Source organism: Sorghum bicolor, chromosome 5 (assembly GCF_000003195.3).
Source record: "Sorghum bicolor cultivar BTx623 chromosome 5, Sorghum_bicolor_NCBIv3, whole genome shotgun sequence".
Lineage (NCBI taxonomy): Eukaryota > Viridiplantae > Streptophyta > Magnoliopsida > Poales > Poaceae > Sorghum > Sorghum bicolor.
The window spans coordinates 68948828-68961900 of NC_012874.2; the positions used below are offsets into that span (position 1 = coordinate 68948828).

General features: G+C 39.2%; 1 protein-coding gene across 1 annotated transcript; it reads left to right on the forward strand.

Moving 5' to 3' along the window:
• LOC8070175 (glutaredoxin-C10) lies at window positions 593-1568 on the forward strand. Its single transcript, XM_021461690.1, has one exon. The coding sequence runs from the start codon at window positions 802-804 to the stop codon at window positions 1273-1275; it is 474 nt and encodes a 157-aa protein (XP_021317365.1). The 5' UTR covers window positions 593-801; the 3' UTR covers window positions 1276-1568.

Consider the following 13073-nt stretch of genomic DNA (forward strand, 5'->3'; position numbering starts at 1 on the left):
CGCCCATGAATAAACATGTTGGAATCCACACCATACTCATATAGACATATAGTCGTATGAATCACACTGTATTCTTGTGGACATATCTTCAAACACTAAGCTAGCAGATCTTGAGTTTGATAAATTCATCACATAAGAAAAGTGCCCTCATCTTAAATCCTAAAAATTGAGCACTACTACAAGCCTAGTGATGTAGCAGAGGGAGGTTAGATGAGGACCTAAAATTATAGTTAGATAAATACAAACTTTTTATATGATAATTTTACATCTCAACGAGTTCTAGAACTTTATAGTTGATAAGTTTTTCATTTGAAAGCATTCAAAGGGCCAAAGATGTACGTAAAGATGCCACGTGCAAACAGATTCATCCGAGTTGAATGGAACCATTTTTTAGAGATATATAGATAGCTCAAGTCCACCACCTCATGCCTCCAAAAATATATTTGTAGAGACGGTTGCCCAACCATCCATTTACACATGCCTTTTGGTTAGAGCCTCAAGAAATCAACTTTTTAGTTATATGTAACAAAAATGTTTCTATAACCTGCTCTCAATCTCTTGAAGAACCACTTGTCAGTTATATAAGCCAACAAGTCTAATTAAAGTTACACATGCATGCCATATGACATGTTTAGTTGATAACATCACTTGCTAATTAGGGACTACAAATAAAAAAGGTTTTCAAGAATCTTAATCCAAAGCAAAGTAGCTAGTCGGCACGTGCAAGAATCTTAAAAATCCATAGCAAGTACGTACGTGGCTACATGCAAATATTTCCCAGCAGCCTATAAAAGGCAAGCCATGGCGGCATGCCCAGCACACAACAACACAAGAAACCACATCGATCAGCCAACCATTAATTTCCAAGCTAACAACGAAACCCAGAACCCTTCCAGGCAGCGCCACAGCCATAATCAGCAACCTGATCAAAAGCTGCCAGTGCCAATGGACCGTATGGCGAAGCTGGCGTCGGAGCGCGCGGTGGTGGTGTTCACGGCGAGCAACTGCAGCATGGGCGACGTCGTGGCGTCGCTCCTGAACAGCCTGGGCGTGAACGCGGCCGTGCACGACCTGGACAGGGACCCCCGGGGCCAGGAGATGGAGCGGGAGCTCGCCAGCAGGCTCGGCGCCGGCGCCGGCGGGCGCGGAAGCCCCGCTGTGCCGGCGGTGTTCGTGGGCGGCCACCTCGTCGGCGGGACCAGCAGGGTCATGGCGTTGCACCTCGCCGGCGAGCTCGTGCCCATGCTCAAGAGCGCCGGCGCGCTCTGGCTATAGGATGGATCGAGCAGACGACGAGAACGCGCACACGCATGCAGGCATCGCTAGCTTTTCTTTCCCTCATATAGTATACATGATGGATGAGGACATGCATGTCAAGAACGAAGAAAAGGTCGATGTAGAAGAGTGTGCGTGCGTGAATGGCAGTTTTTTTTATGCCTAACGCTGATATATATAACAACTGTTTAAATGTACAATGTTTCCAATGCTTTCATCATTAGGTCGATGAAAACTCATCAGTTGTACCAATCTGATTTCAATGCAAAGCACTAAAAGGATTAAAAAAAGAACTATATGGTGCACTATTACAAAATATTCATCACTGGCAAACTTGGGAGACCTCATCGATCAAAGGTGCGTCCGGCTCATTTTACTCCTAACAAATAGCCTTGATTTGGCAAGTTCTAGGTGCGTCGTCCAACCTCGATCTATCAGCTCATCTCCTTCCTCGATCTCCCCCACTCGATCTGCCATGGCCGATCCCCTAGGCAGATCTGCCATGGCCGAGTGCATGATCCTCTTGCCGTGGCCATGCCACACCCCCACTGCCTGAGGCCCATGACAGTGAGGGTTAAGAAGGGCCTGCTCCACAGTGCCATGCTACTGTCGTGAGAGAAGAGGATGAAGAGGCTGATGATGAGGGAGAGAAATGAGAAGACCAAGGGTTAGGGTTTCAGCGGTGGTTGGAAAATGATTTTGACAAATACTTCGTGTAACGATCGGAGGATGAAAATGGTGATGATTATAACATTTGGTTCATACTATATGAACTGTTGGTGAAGATCATCTTCACCAGCGGTTTTAATAAAACTGAGAGTAAAATTACCGTCACCGAAATTTCATTTTTCAGTGAGGTCCCAAAAAAAATTTATATCGGTCAAATTTTTCGGTTAAATTCATATTTCGCTTCAAAATTACTCCAAACAACAATAAAATGACCCACCGTATCTTCTAGTCTTATCAAAACCCTAAATTTCTTTAAAATTATTTAATTTTCTCACTCACATATTCCGTGACACTAGCATATGCAGCTCACCCACCGTCAGCCCGCTGTACTACCGCAATAATATATTGTGTTATTTCGTTAATATTATATAAATTTGTGATGAGTGATATATTAGAAAGCTTTTTTAGTAAAAATAATGTCAAATTTTTTAAAAAATAAATTTAAATTTATTTAAATTTCATCCCAAATTTCCGAAATGTCCGAAATTTCTTATTTATCGGCGCAGGTGCCGAAAAAATTTTCCAACCGAAAAAGAAAACCTTGGGTGATGATGCAGAAGTACTACTCTAATTTGATGGTAATGACTACTCCGTACTTGACAAGAAACCAAATCTTATCTTAGAAAAAAAATGACTCTTCAAATTAAACTAAGCTGCAGCATTACTCTAGCAATACAAGATGCATGTGCTGGATGATTTGGAACTTAATTGGGACCCTGCTGCATTACCTCCTCCAGTCTCCGGATGGAATCGAATCGAGAGAGATCGAACAAACATATGCATCATGCATGCATGCAGACAAGAGAATTTGTAACCAGTTGAGCTAGCAGCTTTCCATACCTGCATGCAGGTGCACTGTCGTCGTACAATGGAGGAATAATCGTCTCTTGAAAGAAGCTGTGGGCAGTGCATGGGATGCCCGGCCCATGAGAAGGTGAGGAGTCAAAGCTTAAAAACTGTGAAGCTAGGAAACAGAGACATGTCGATCGTACCCACACGCGGCACTCCCAGAAATCCATAGCGAGAGGACGACAGGAATCAAAAGATGCGAGACCTTAGCTAAATCTCCCATTATTATTCTCGTTTTGTTACGAGAGGGAGAGTGAGAGATCGAAGGAAATAAAAAAGAGATGCGGATGCAAAGAATCATCGATCTACAGCAGGCCAGCAGCATGATGCATGTGTTTTTCTTGTTGCAGATATACAGTGAGAGGACGATGATGCTGCTGCTCAAGCTCAACAGCAGCTCGCAGCTCGCATGCATCGCATCAGGGACGGGACGGGAGAGACAGATCAGAGATACGATCGGTAGGATGGACATGGATCTTTTGCTGCGCCGGCAAGCCGCGGCATCGCATCTCATCTCTGAATCAATCAATTACGACGACTTCTTTAACTAGGTCTATCCGATCGACAAGTAGCCTATCTAGCTGCTGCGTGCGTGGAGGAAATTCATCAGCTTTCATGGCCGCCGGTGCGAGGATCGGAATCGACAGATTCTTCCGACGATAAGGATCGATCGAGAGCACGAAAATGAAACAGATATGGTCAGGGGCGGATCCACGCCCCGAGCTGTCCAGGCTGCAGCCCCGGGCACCGCCCAGAAATCGCTTTAACAATTTCTTTGTCTACCCTAAGATAACCGATAAAAATATAGATTTAGTCTTACCTAATGCGCTCTAAATATATCTTACACTATTTTTAGCTTCACCGAGGTGTTTCTAGATCCGCCACTGGATATGGCAGTATTGACTCTAGAGTTGACCCTTTTTTTGTTTTTTTTTCTTGAACGGAAACAAAATATGACCGAGGTAGGTGGCGATTAATTGGCCTTTTCGTGAAAATGGTTTAGCTGTACAATTTTTTTTATGACTCATGGGAAATATCACATGGGATCGAGTAATAAAAACATTTTGGGGAAAAACTCAATCAAAGAGGAACAATGTTTAAAATATAGCATTTCTATAGGTTGTAGTCATTGGGAAACCCAACCCTCTTAGGCTATCTTCAATAATCGTCACCCAAAATACAAGACTTATTCATCCTTTAAGTAGCGCTATAGGTAAAACGTTCAATACCTATTTTAGTCTTCTCCAATAACAAAACATAAAAGACAACACTTTCTGCAAATGGGTCTCAACGAAATAGGATACCCAAATTTGAATCATACCTCTCCTGATACCCAAAATGCGTCTTCCATATAGGTACTATATTAGAGGCTATAGATATTATGTTAGAGACCTATTTTAGGTTTAGGTTCTCCAATAGTTCTTCTATTGGAAACAGCCTAAGCTCAGACATCTCAAACTCCACCTCACATTCTTTCTCCAAATTTTGAGACGGAAGGAGGTACAAATTAATGAGGTGAACACGTAATATTCTGTATTTTAAAAAAAGGTCATTAAGCACTTAGAGTTTAAATAAAAGCTAGGTAAGGTTAAAATAGTAAAAATATTACAAACCAATAAATTTATTTTCATTAAAAAAAGAATAAGAAATGCAATAATAGTTCTCCCTCTATCCTAAGATACTTGACGATTTAGGTTTGAACATGAAAATTAAGGACAAACGAAAAAGATGCGGTACACACGAAACAAGGAGGAGGTAGATAGTGATAAACAGAGATAGAGATGGAGATGTATTGGGAAAATAAAAAAAGACATATTGAAAAAGAGAGAAATATTGAAAAGTGAGAATGTCAAATATTTTAGTACAAGAATCAGATCACATAAGATTAATTATTTTTGGATGGATGGAGTACTCTCTCTCTCCATAAAAGAATACGATCTAGCATAATACCAAGTTAAAATATCTCGAGTTTAACTATTTATAAATAAAAAATATAATTATAATATCAAATAAGTATCATTAAATTTATTATAATATATGTTTATGGTTTCATAAATATTAATTTATATTTTATCTTTATATTTATTCAAACTTTATACAACCAAGAATGCACCTACAATTGCATTTTTGTGTGTGGATAGAGGTAGCACATGTTATTTGAAATGTCATTGGATAAACAATATAAACCCTTACAATTACCATATAAGTCTTTGGATTTTTTATTTAAACACAAAAGTGTGAACTTTTCCCTGGATCAACAGTTTTTGTTATTTAGTTGTTGCTAACAGCTAAATAAAACAAAAGGTTCTTTTTTTAGTGGAAAGTAAAACAAAAAGGTAATCAACTAATCGGCCTTTTGAGCTAAAAAAAACCAATCGGCCTTTCAGCCAGCTTTAGCCCAATCAATCGTGTGAGGTTGCAGTGAAGCGAAGCTGGGTGGCAGCGTGCGCCAGGTGCACCCGTGGGCCATGTTGCATCCCACTGGGCCATCTTGGCCCACAGGTGCCGTTGTGCTACTACTACCTACTAGGATGTTGATGTTGGACTCCAAACATGTTCACATCATTTTTTCCCCCTTCTTTATTATTACTAATCCCTCCCTCTGCTCAAACAAATTAGATATATTCTTTAGTTTAAAAAACATCTTTTACTTGTCAGAGCCCAGAATTTATTTATTTTTTACAATTTATAGTTTTATAAACATATAACCATCTTATAAATGAATTTGCCATGAGATGATGAGAATTACCAGATATCTGTGGTGAGGCGTTCAACGTGTTGACAATTTCGGGCATCTATTAGTCTTGTCTGCTATCTGCACTTAAAACAATCAAATTATTCAATCACCCCCAAATCATAATAAGAACTAATCATTGCACCTGTTTTTTAGAGTCCTATTTGTTTGGCTGAAAAATCGTGACTGAAAATATTATTCATTGATTTATTGTGACAGATTTCGTAATTAACTCACACGGAGAAAATAGGCCGGCGGCGATGCTCTATCGCCCTATGCCGGCGTCGCTCCGAGGCTGTGGACCGATCCATGGGAGTTGGTCAGCAGTGCTCCAAGACCGGCGGCGCTAGAGAAACAAGGGAGAGAGAAGAGGTTGACATGAGGGCCATGAGTGACATGTGGGGCCGTTGACAACATTTTTTTTAGAAGCCAAAACTGTTTAACTAAACGGCTTTCAGCTTCTCACAATCCACAAACTCACAACGTTGTTCACAGCTCATAGCTCACAGTTGTTGTTTTTTTAGAAGACACAGCTCAACCAAACACACTCAAAGCTTAGCAAACTGAGCATAACTCAGTTAGTTATATGATCTTTATTGTGTAACTTGTAGATTTATTTTGTTTAAGTTCTGAATTTGACATGGACATTCATACTTTCTAGATTTATTTTAAGATTTGTTGACACTATTCTTTAGTGGTGGACAATATACCCTCAAGATTTGTTGATTCAATCTAGCTGAGTTCTTTGGAAGTGCTTATGAATAGAATGTGTGTGTGTGTGTTTTTTTTTTATAAGAGCATCTCTAAGAATCCTCTTCAACTTCCTTTCTATCAGAGGCGCCGTTAAAATAAACATCGCTCTCTATATTTTTCACTTGCCAATATATAGCTTCTCTATATTTTGCGTACCTCCAGGGAGTGAGACCTAATCAAAGAAGGATGATATATTTTTTTATCCAAAATCTCTGTTTCTAACTTTCTATCAATTAAGATATAAATATACTTTTGCAGCTGGTCTAACATGCGTGTACTTGACCGTCTTTATATTGGGTATTGTCGGGGAAAAAAATCACACGAGAAGACTAACATTTTATACTTTTTTTTTAAACGGGACTGACAAAAGAGCTGTATGTTGTATTAAAAAGAATGGAGCCTAGAAAGACACCTTACAAATAAAAAAGTGAAAAAAAAAATATACAAGATACTAGCATTTTATACTGGGTTCCTGGGAAAAAGAACATCACACGATGGCTAGCTTTCACGATTGAGCCTAACCGTCCGATCGATCGGTACCTCACAAATGACGATGCATGATCACTGTGCATGCATATGCATGGAGCATGGTCCTCCACGACATCACATGAGGGACCAACTGTTCAGTGTTTTTGTTTTACCCTTCCGTGCTATGATTGCACATCGCTGCAGTCAGCACCAGCGACGACAGCGTCTGTCCTTGCACGTCCTCCCCGGTCCTCGCAGCATCTTTTGTGGACAGGCTACTGTTTCTCTCCGGAGCAGAGAATGCAATTAGCAAAGTACTAGGCCTTGTTTACTTTCAAAAAATTTTGGAAAATCGACACTGTAGTATTTTCGTTTGTATTTGACAAATATTGTCCAATCATAGACTAACTAGGCTCAAAAGATTCGTCTCGTCAATTTTGATCAAACTATGTAATTAGTTTTTTTTGGTCTATATTTAATACTCCATGCATGTATCTAAAGATTCGATGCGACGGGGAATCTGAAAGATTTTGCAAAAAATTTTGGGAACTAAACACTTCACCCCAAAAAGCAAAAAGTTTTCAAGATTCCCCGTCACATGAATCTTGCGGCACATGCATGAAGCATTAAATATAGACGAAAGCAAAAACTAATTACATAGTTTAGCTGGAAATCGCGAGACGAATCTTTTGATCCTAGTTAGTCCATAATTAGATAATATTTGTCACAAACAAACGAAAGTGCTACAGTACCGAAATCCGAAATCTTTTCGGAACTAAACTAGTATGTTTTAATAGTCAAACTCTAGATAGAAATATCAATATTGAACTAATTACGAAATCTATTTTCATGATAAATTGATTTAGAGCTAAATGTGAATAGTATTTGCTAAAAACTTGATCAGATGTGAATCATTTTTATCCAGTACGTAGCTCATAGTTGCATTTTTTTTAGACATAGGGAATAGTATATAAGGCGAGTGGATACTTTCATAGTCTTGTTTTCAAAACTGTCATGTCATGTAATTAAAACTTGGATAAAACACGTACTCTCAGTGTGAAGTTTCATTTTCATTTTGTAGTTTTGTAGACATTTAATTTCATGACTCCTTGTCAAAAAAAATCATGACTCAAAAGAGAGTTTGTAATCGTACCAAGAAAGTTTCATCTAAATGAAACCGGCCCATTTGTTCAGCCTCTTCTTAAATACAATGTCATGCCATTCAAAAATTCTATATAGCTACATATTTAATGCAAATAAAACTCACGCGAAACCAACATTAAGACGAGCCTAATATGATGTGCCAACACAAAAGTTAAAATAAACTAGCTAGGTTAGATATAAGCCCTCCACTCAAAAGAAAAACAATTTTAGATTTGATACTAGTTAAACTTTCTTAACTTGACCTATTTTATGGAAAATAACATTAATATTTATGTCTCCATGTATGGAAATATATTTCATAATTAATTAAATTATACTTATTTAATAAAAAAGTTAGTGCTTTATTGTATAGAGGTGGTTAGAGTTAAATTTGTTTGACTCGTTGGGAAGTGAATATTGTATTTTTCTTTTTTGGATGGAGGGAGTAGGAAATATTCCCTTCGTCATAAAAAGAGAGTCCTTTAGAGATTTGGTGGTAGGTCTGAAAGTCCAAGTTTAGTTTTGGTAATTAATGACACCAAGTTGCTAATGCCTTGTGTTTAAGTGATTTAAGTTAGGCATAGCAACACATGTGATGAAGGTGCATGGTGGCATGGAGAGGTGGCCACATGATCACAAAGGGATGAAGCATGAAGTGGAGATCATGGTGATAGACGAGGAGCAAAGTTATCAAGGCAAAGGTATAAACATAGGGTTTTACTTTTGCCGGTCTAAGATGAGTAGAGAAGTGATTGACCGGGTTTAGGATAGATAGCCAACTATCAAGAGGGAAAATCACGGTCATCTCTCGAATCAAGTGCTACTAGGTCTACATCTTGAGCATATGCATTAGGATCTAGTAAAGTGCTAACTTAACTCCTTTGGAAAAATGTTTGTGAAAAGCTAACACACTTGTACTTTGGTGGTGGACACTTGTTGGTGTTAGCTCATTTACAAAGGAGGTGGAGTTCCTAGGGTTGAGAGGGGTGTGGGTTCCTCTCTCCCTCCCGCCGAGCTTGCGAGGCGGGGCGCTTTTGAGAAAAATAAGTGTATATTTTCTATTGCGCCAGTGGGAAATTTGGAGAAGTCGCGGGAGTGTTTTCTCACTGAGAAACACTCACCGGACGCTGAGTGCGGAGGCACCGGACGCTGGCCTCAGAGTCCGGTGCGCTTGACCCTGCTAGGGTTGAGCACCGGACGCACTCTGAGAGCGTCCGGTGTGCGGGTGTTTTGCGACCTTCTCTACGCATGGGTCCGGTGAGCACCGGACGCTACCGGTGCTTAGCGTCCGGTGACCCGCAGGTTTGCGGAACTCTCTGCGCATGAGTCCGGTGTGCACCGGACGCGTCCGGTGTGGACCTGCAGAGCGTCTGGTGATCCGCAGGTGACCGTTAGGATCTGACACGCGAGATTCAGGACGGACACGTGGCCAACTCCAGTGCACCGGACGCAGGGAGTCGAGCGTCCGGTGCTCACTTAGTAGCGTCCAGTGCCCCCGTTTTCAGCCCAGTGAAAATAGCCAACGGCTAGTTTTTGAGGGGGGCTTATAAATAGTTGGTGGCCGCCTTTGGGAGGCTCTCTCTTGCACATTTGATTACTTGAGACATATATTGAGCTAGAGAACACTCCCTCCACTCATCTCCTTGCTTGATTGCTAATCCTAGTGAGATTGAGTGAGATTCAAGTGCATTGCTTTGAGAGTTGCATTTAGTGGCACTTGATTCTTGAGTTTGCTGCGGATTTCTTGTTACTCTTGGGTGTTTCCCGACGCCCTAGATGGCTTGGAGCAGCGGTGGTGTTGAGCTCGTGATTGGAGATTGTTTCGAGCCTCACCAAGTGACTTGTGAGGGGTTCTTGAGCCTTCCCCGCGGGAGATTGCAATTGGCTACTCTAGTGGATTGCTCGTGGCTTGGAGGATCCCCATCTTGTGAGTGGATGTGCGGCACCCGCTGAGGGTTTGGCTTTGGATTGCCAATTAGTTCGTGATCCATCAAGTGGGTGTATCGCCACAACGAGGAGTAGCTTACCGGGAAGCAAGTGAACCTCGGTAAAAAAATCTTGTGTCATCTCTTGCCGAGGATTCTCTTGTGATTGTGAGTGATTGGTTGGTTATATCTCTACTCTACAACGTTGGTATAACAATCACTCTCCACTCCTTTACTTACTTGTTTACCTTGCTAGTTGTTTAGCTTGTTTAGTTTAGTCTTCTTGTTTAGGAGTGCTTCTAGCCTTCTCTTGTTGTTGTGCTTTAGTGTTTAGCCTTGTACTAGACTTGTATAGGTGGCTTGCATAGCTTAGTTGTGCTAGTGCTAGAATAGCTTCGCCTTTTGTTTTACTAATCAACTTGTCTAGTTGAAGCTTGTAGAAAATTTAAATAGGCTATTCACCCCCCCCCCTCTAGCCATTTGGACCTTTCAAGGTCAAATTTTATTAAGTTTATTTATGTTTGTAGAAAGTTTTAGAAATTTTTACTTATCTAGGTAAGCTTATTATAAAAATGTATTCAACAATTAATCTAATAATACTTATTGTGCACTAAAATTACAATATTATTACATCTGATAAAAAATTAAAATATTCAATTTCTTAGAAAATAAGAATGGGAGTAACTCAATAAGTCTCATTCTTATTGAGTATAATCTTGGCTTTGGACGTGAATAGGAGTGTAATGTTGGCTTCATTGACAGATTATACTAACGTGGGCGTGCCTACTTATTATATAGCTTAAGGAGTTTCCAAGGACCCCTACTAACATCCCTAAGGAGTTTCAACATGTTACAAGACCCAAAAGACGATGATATAGATTTATTTTGACGATTCCTTTTGACTCCAATCGAAATTTGACGTGAGATCAGTTCCATTAGTTAGCTTATGAAATTATCTTTCAATTCATAGCCTGATTGTCAAAAATGAAGTTGAACCGAATGTTGTGCTTTGAAGATCTTGTATCCCAAGATGGGTCTTGACTCTTGAGCATGGTGCATCCGCATCCCATCATTATCACCGTTGTTCCTAGCACATTGGAATACCAATATTAGGTAGCAATCAATTATAAGTTTTATTATTACACAAATATAAAAACAAACTCACCTTATAACTGATGGTGGTATCAGAAGGTTGCATGTCCACATCACATATCAGCTTGAGATCGTAGTATGCATGCCTAGGCCCTCTTAAGAGCATCTCCAAAAGACTAGTTAAAATTATATTCTAAACTACAAGATTTAGCCATTGTGTAAAATAAAAAACTCACTCAAAACATAAAGTTCTACAACAGCCTTTGTATAGGGCTAGCTAGTGAGGACGACATGCTATATATGACAAGCAAAAGTTTAGGAATAACAAACTTGCTATTTTAGCAAATCAGATAGCACACCTGTTGGACTTTAATTTTTGCTCTAAAAATGTAAAAGTAGCCTAGATAACATAAATAGCATATCTGTTGGAGTTGCTCTAAAAACTAGTTTTTGTCTCTAATTTCTAAAATGTGGATTCTAAGGCTTTGTTTAGATTGGAGATGAAAAATTTTTAGGTGTCACATCGGATATGTCGGAAGGATGTCGGGAGGGATTTTTAGAAACTAATAAAAAAATAAATTACATAGCTCTTCTGGAAACTGCAAGACAAATCTATTAGGCATAATTAATCTGTGGTTAGCACATGTGGGTTACTGTAGCACTTAAAGCTAATCATGGACTAACTAGGCTTAAAAGATTCGTCTCGCGATTTTCAACCAAACTGTGTAATTAGTTTATTTTTTATCTACATTTAATGTTCCATGCATGTGTCCAAAGATTCGATGGATGGATGAAAAATTTTTAGATGGGGGAAGTCCTAAGCAAAAACTGGTGGAGGTGTTTGGATCCCTGTAGTTTTTTAAGAACCTGACTTCGGCCTTGTTTAGTTTCTAAAAAATTTGCAAAATATGAATAGTAATGCATTCGTTTGTATTTGACAAATATTGTCTAATTATAGACTAACTAGGCTCAAAAGATTCGTCTCGTCAATTCTGACCAAACTGTGTAATTAGTTTTTATTTTTATCTATATTTAATACTTCATACAGTTACATGTCACTCAGTTTTTAAAAACTACAAAACTGTAGGGATCCAAACATGGCCTTAATGTATTTCTTTTAAGTAGCAGCTTACTCGTATTTCTTAATTAACATAGAGTAGGGGATACAAGGATAATTTCAACCGAGTACTAATCTATCTTAAAAACCCTAAAACACAGATGGGACTAATAAGGCCTTGTTCAGTTTGCAAAAATTTTTGGCTTCGGGTACTGTAGCACTTTCATTTGTTTGTGGCAAATATTCTCGCATCATAGACTAACTAGGGTCAAAAGATTCTTCTCGCGATTTACAGGTAAACTGTGTAATTAGTTTTTATTTTTATTTATATTTAATGCTTCATGCATGTGTCCTAAGATTCGATTTGACGGGAAATCTTGAATTTTGGTAGTTTTTGCGGACTAAACAAGGCCTAACTACTTGTAGGTGATCAAACTGACAAGTGACTCCAGGAGGCATTCCGTTACAACTTTCCCGCACTCCGTACTAGAACCGTTAGGAAAACATGCTGGTTGTGACGTGCTGTTTGGAGTGCCAGCTACGTAGTCGTATATTGCTGGCACAGAAGATCCTGTATGCGAGTATGATTATGGTACAGGCGTACAGCTCCTGACATAGAGAACGGCCCGACGGGATTTAATGCGGCTGTCGGCTACTTGCTCGCTGCCATAGTGACATGCATGCCCAAGATCTACCTTTCATATACTACCCGGTAACAATACAAAAATATATAATTATACCTAGTAGTAAACCATGGATCAGAAAGTTACATATTCTTTCTAAATACAAAAAATATATATGCATTCTAACAGTATGGCAAAACTCATATTTAAGCCACGTTATCACTAAGGCTTTGTTTAGTTGTGAAATTTTTTTAGTTTTCGCTACTGTAGCACTTTCGGTTCTATTTGATAAATATTGTCCAATCATGAAGTAACTTGGTTTAAAAGATTCGTCTCACGATTTACAGTCAAATTATGTAATTAATTTTTATTTATATATAATACTTCATATATGTGTCATAAGATTCGATGTCACGTGGAATCTT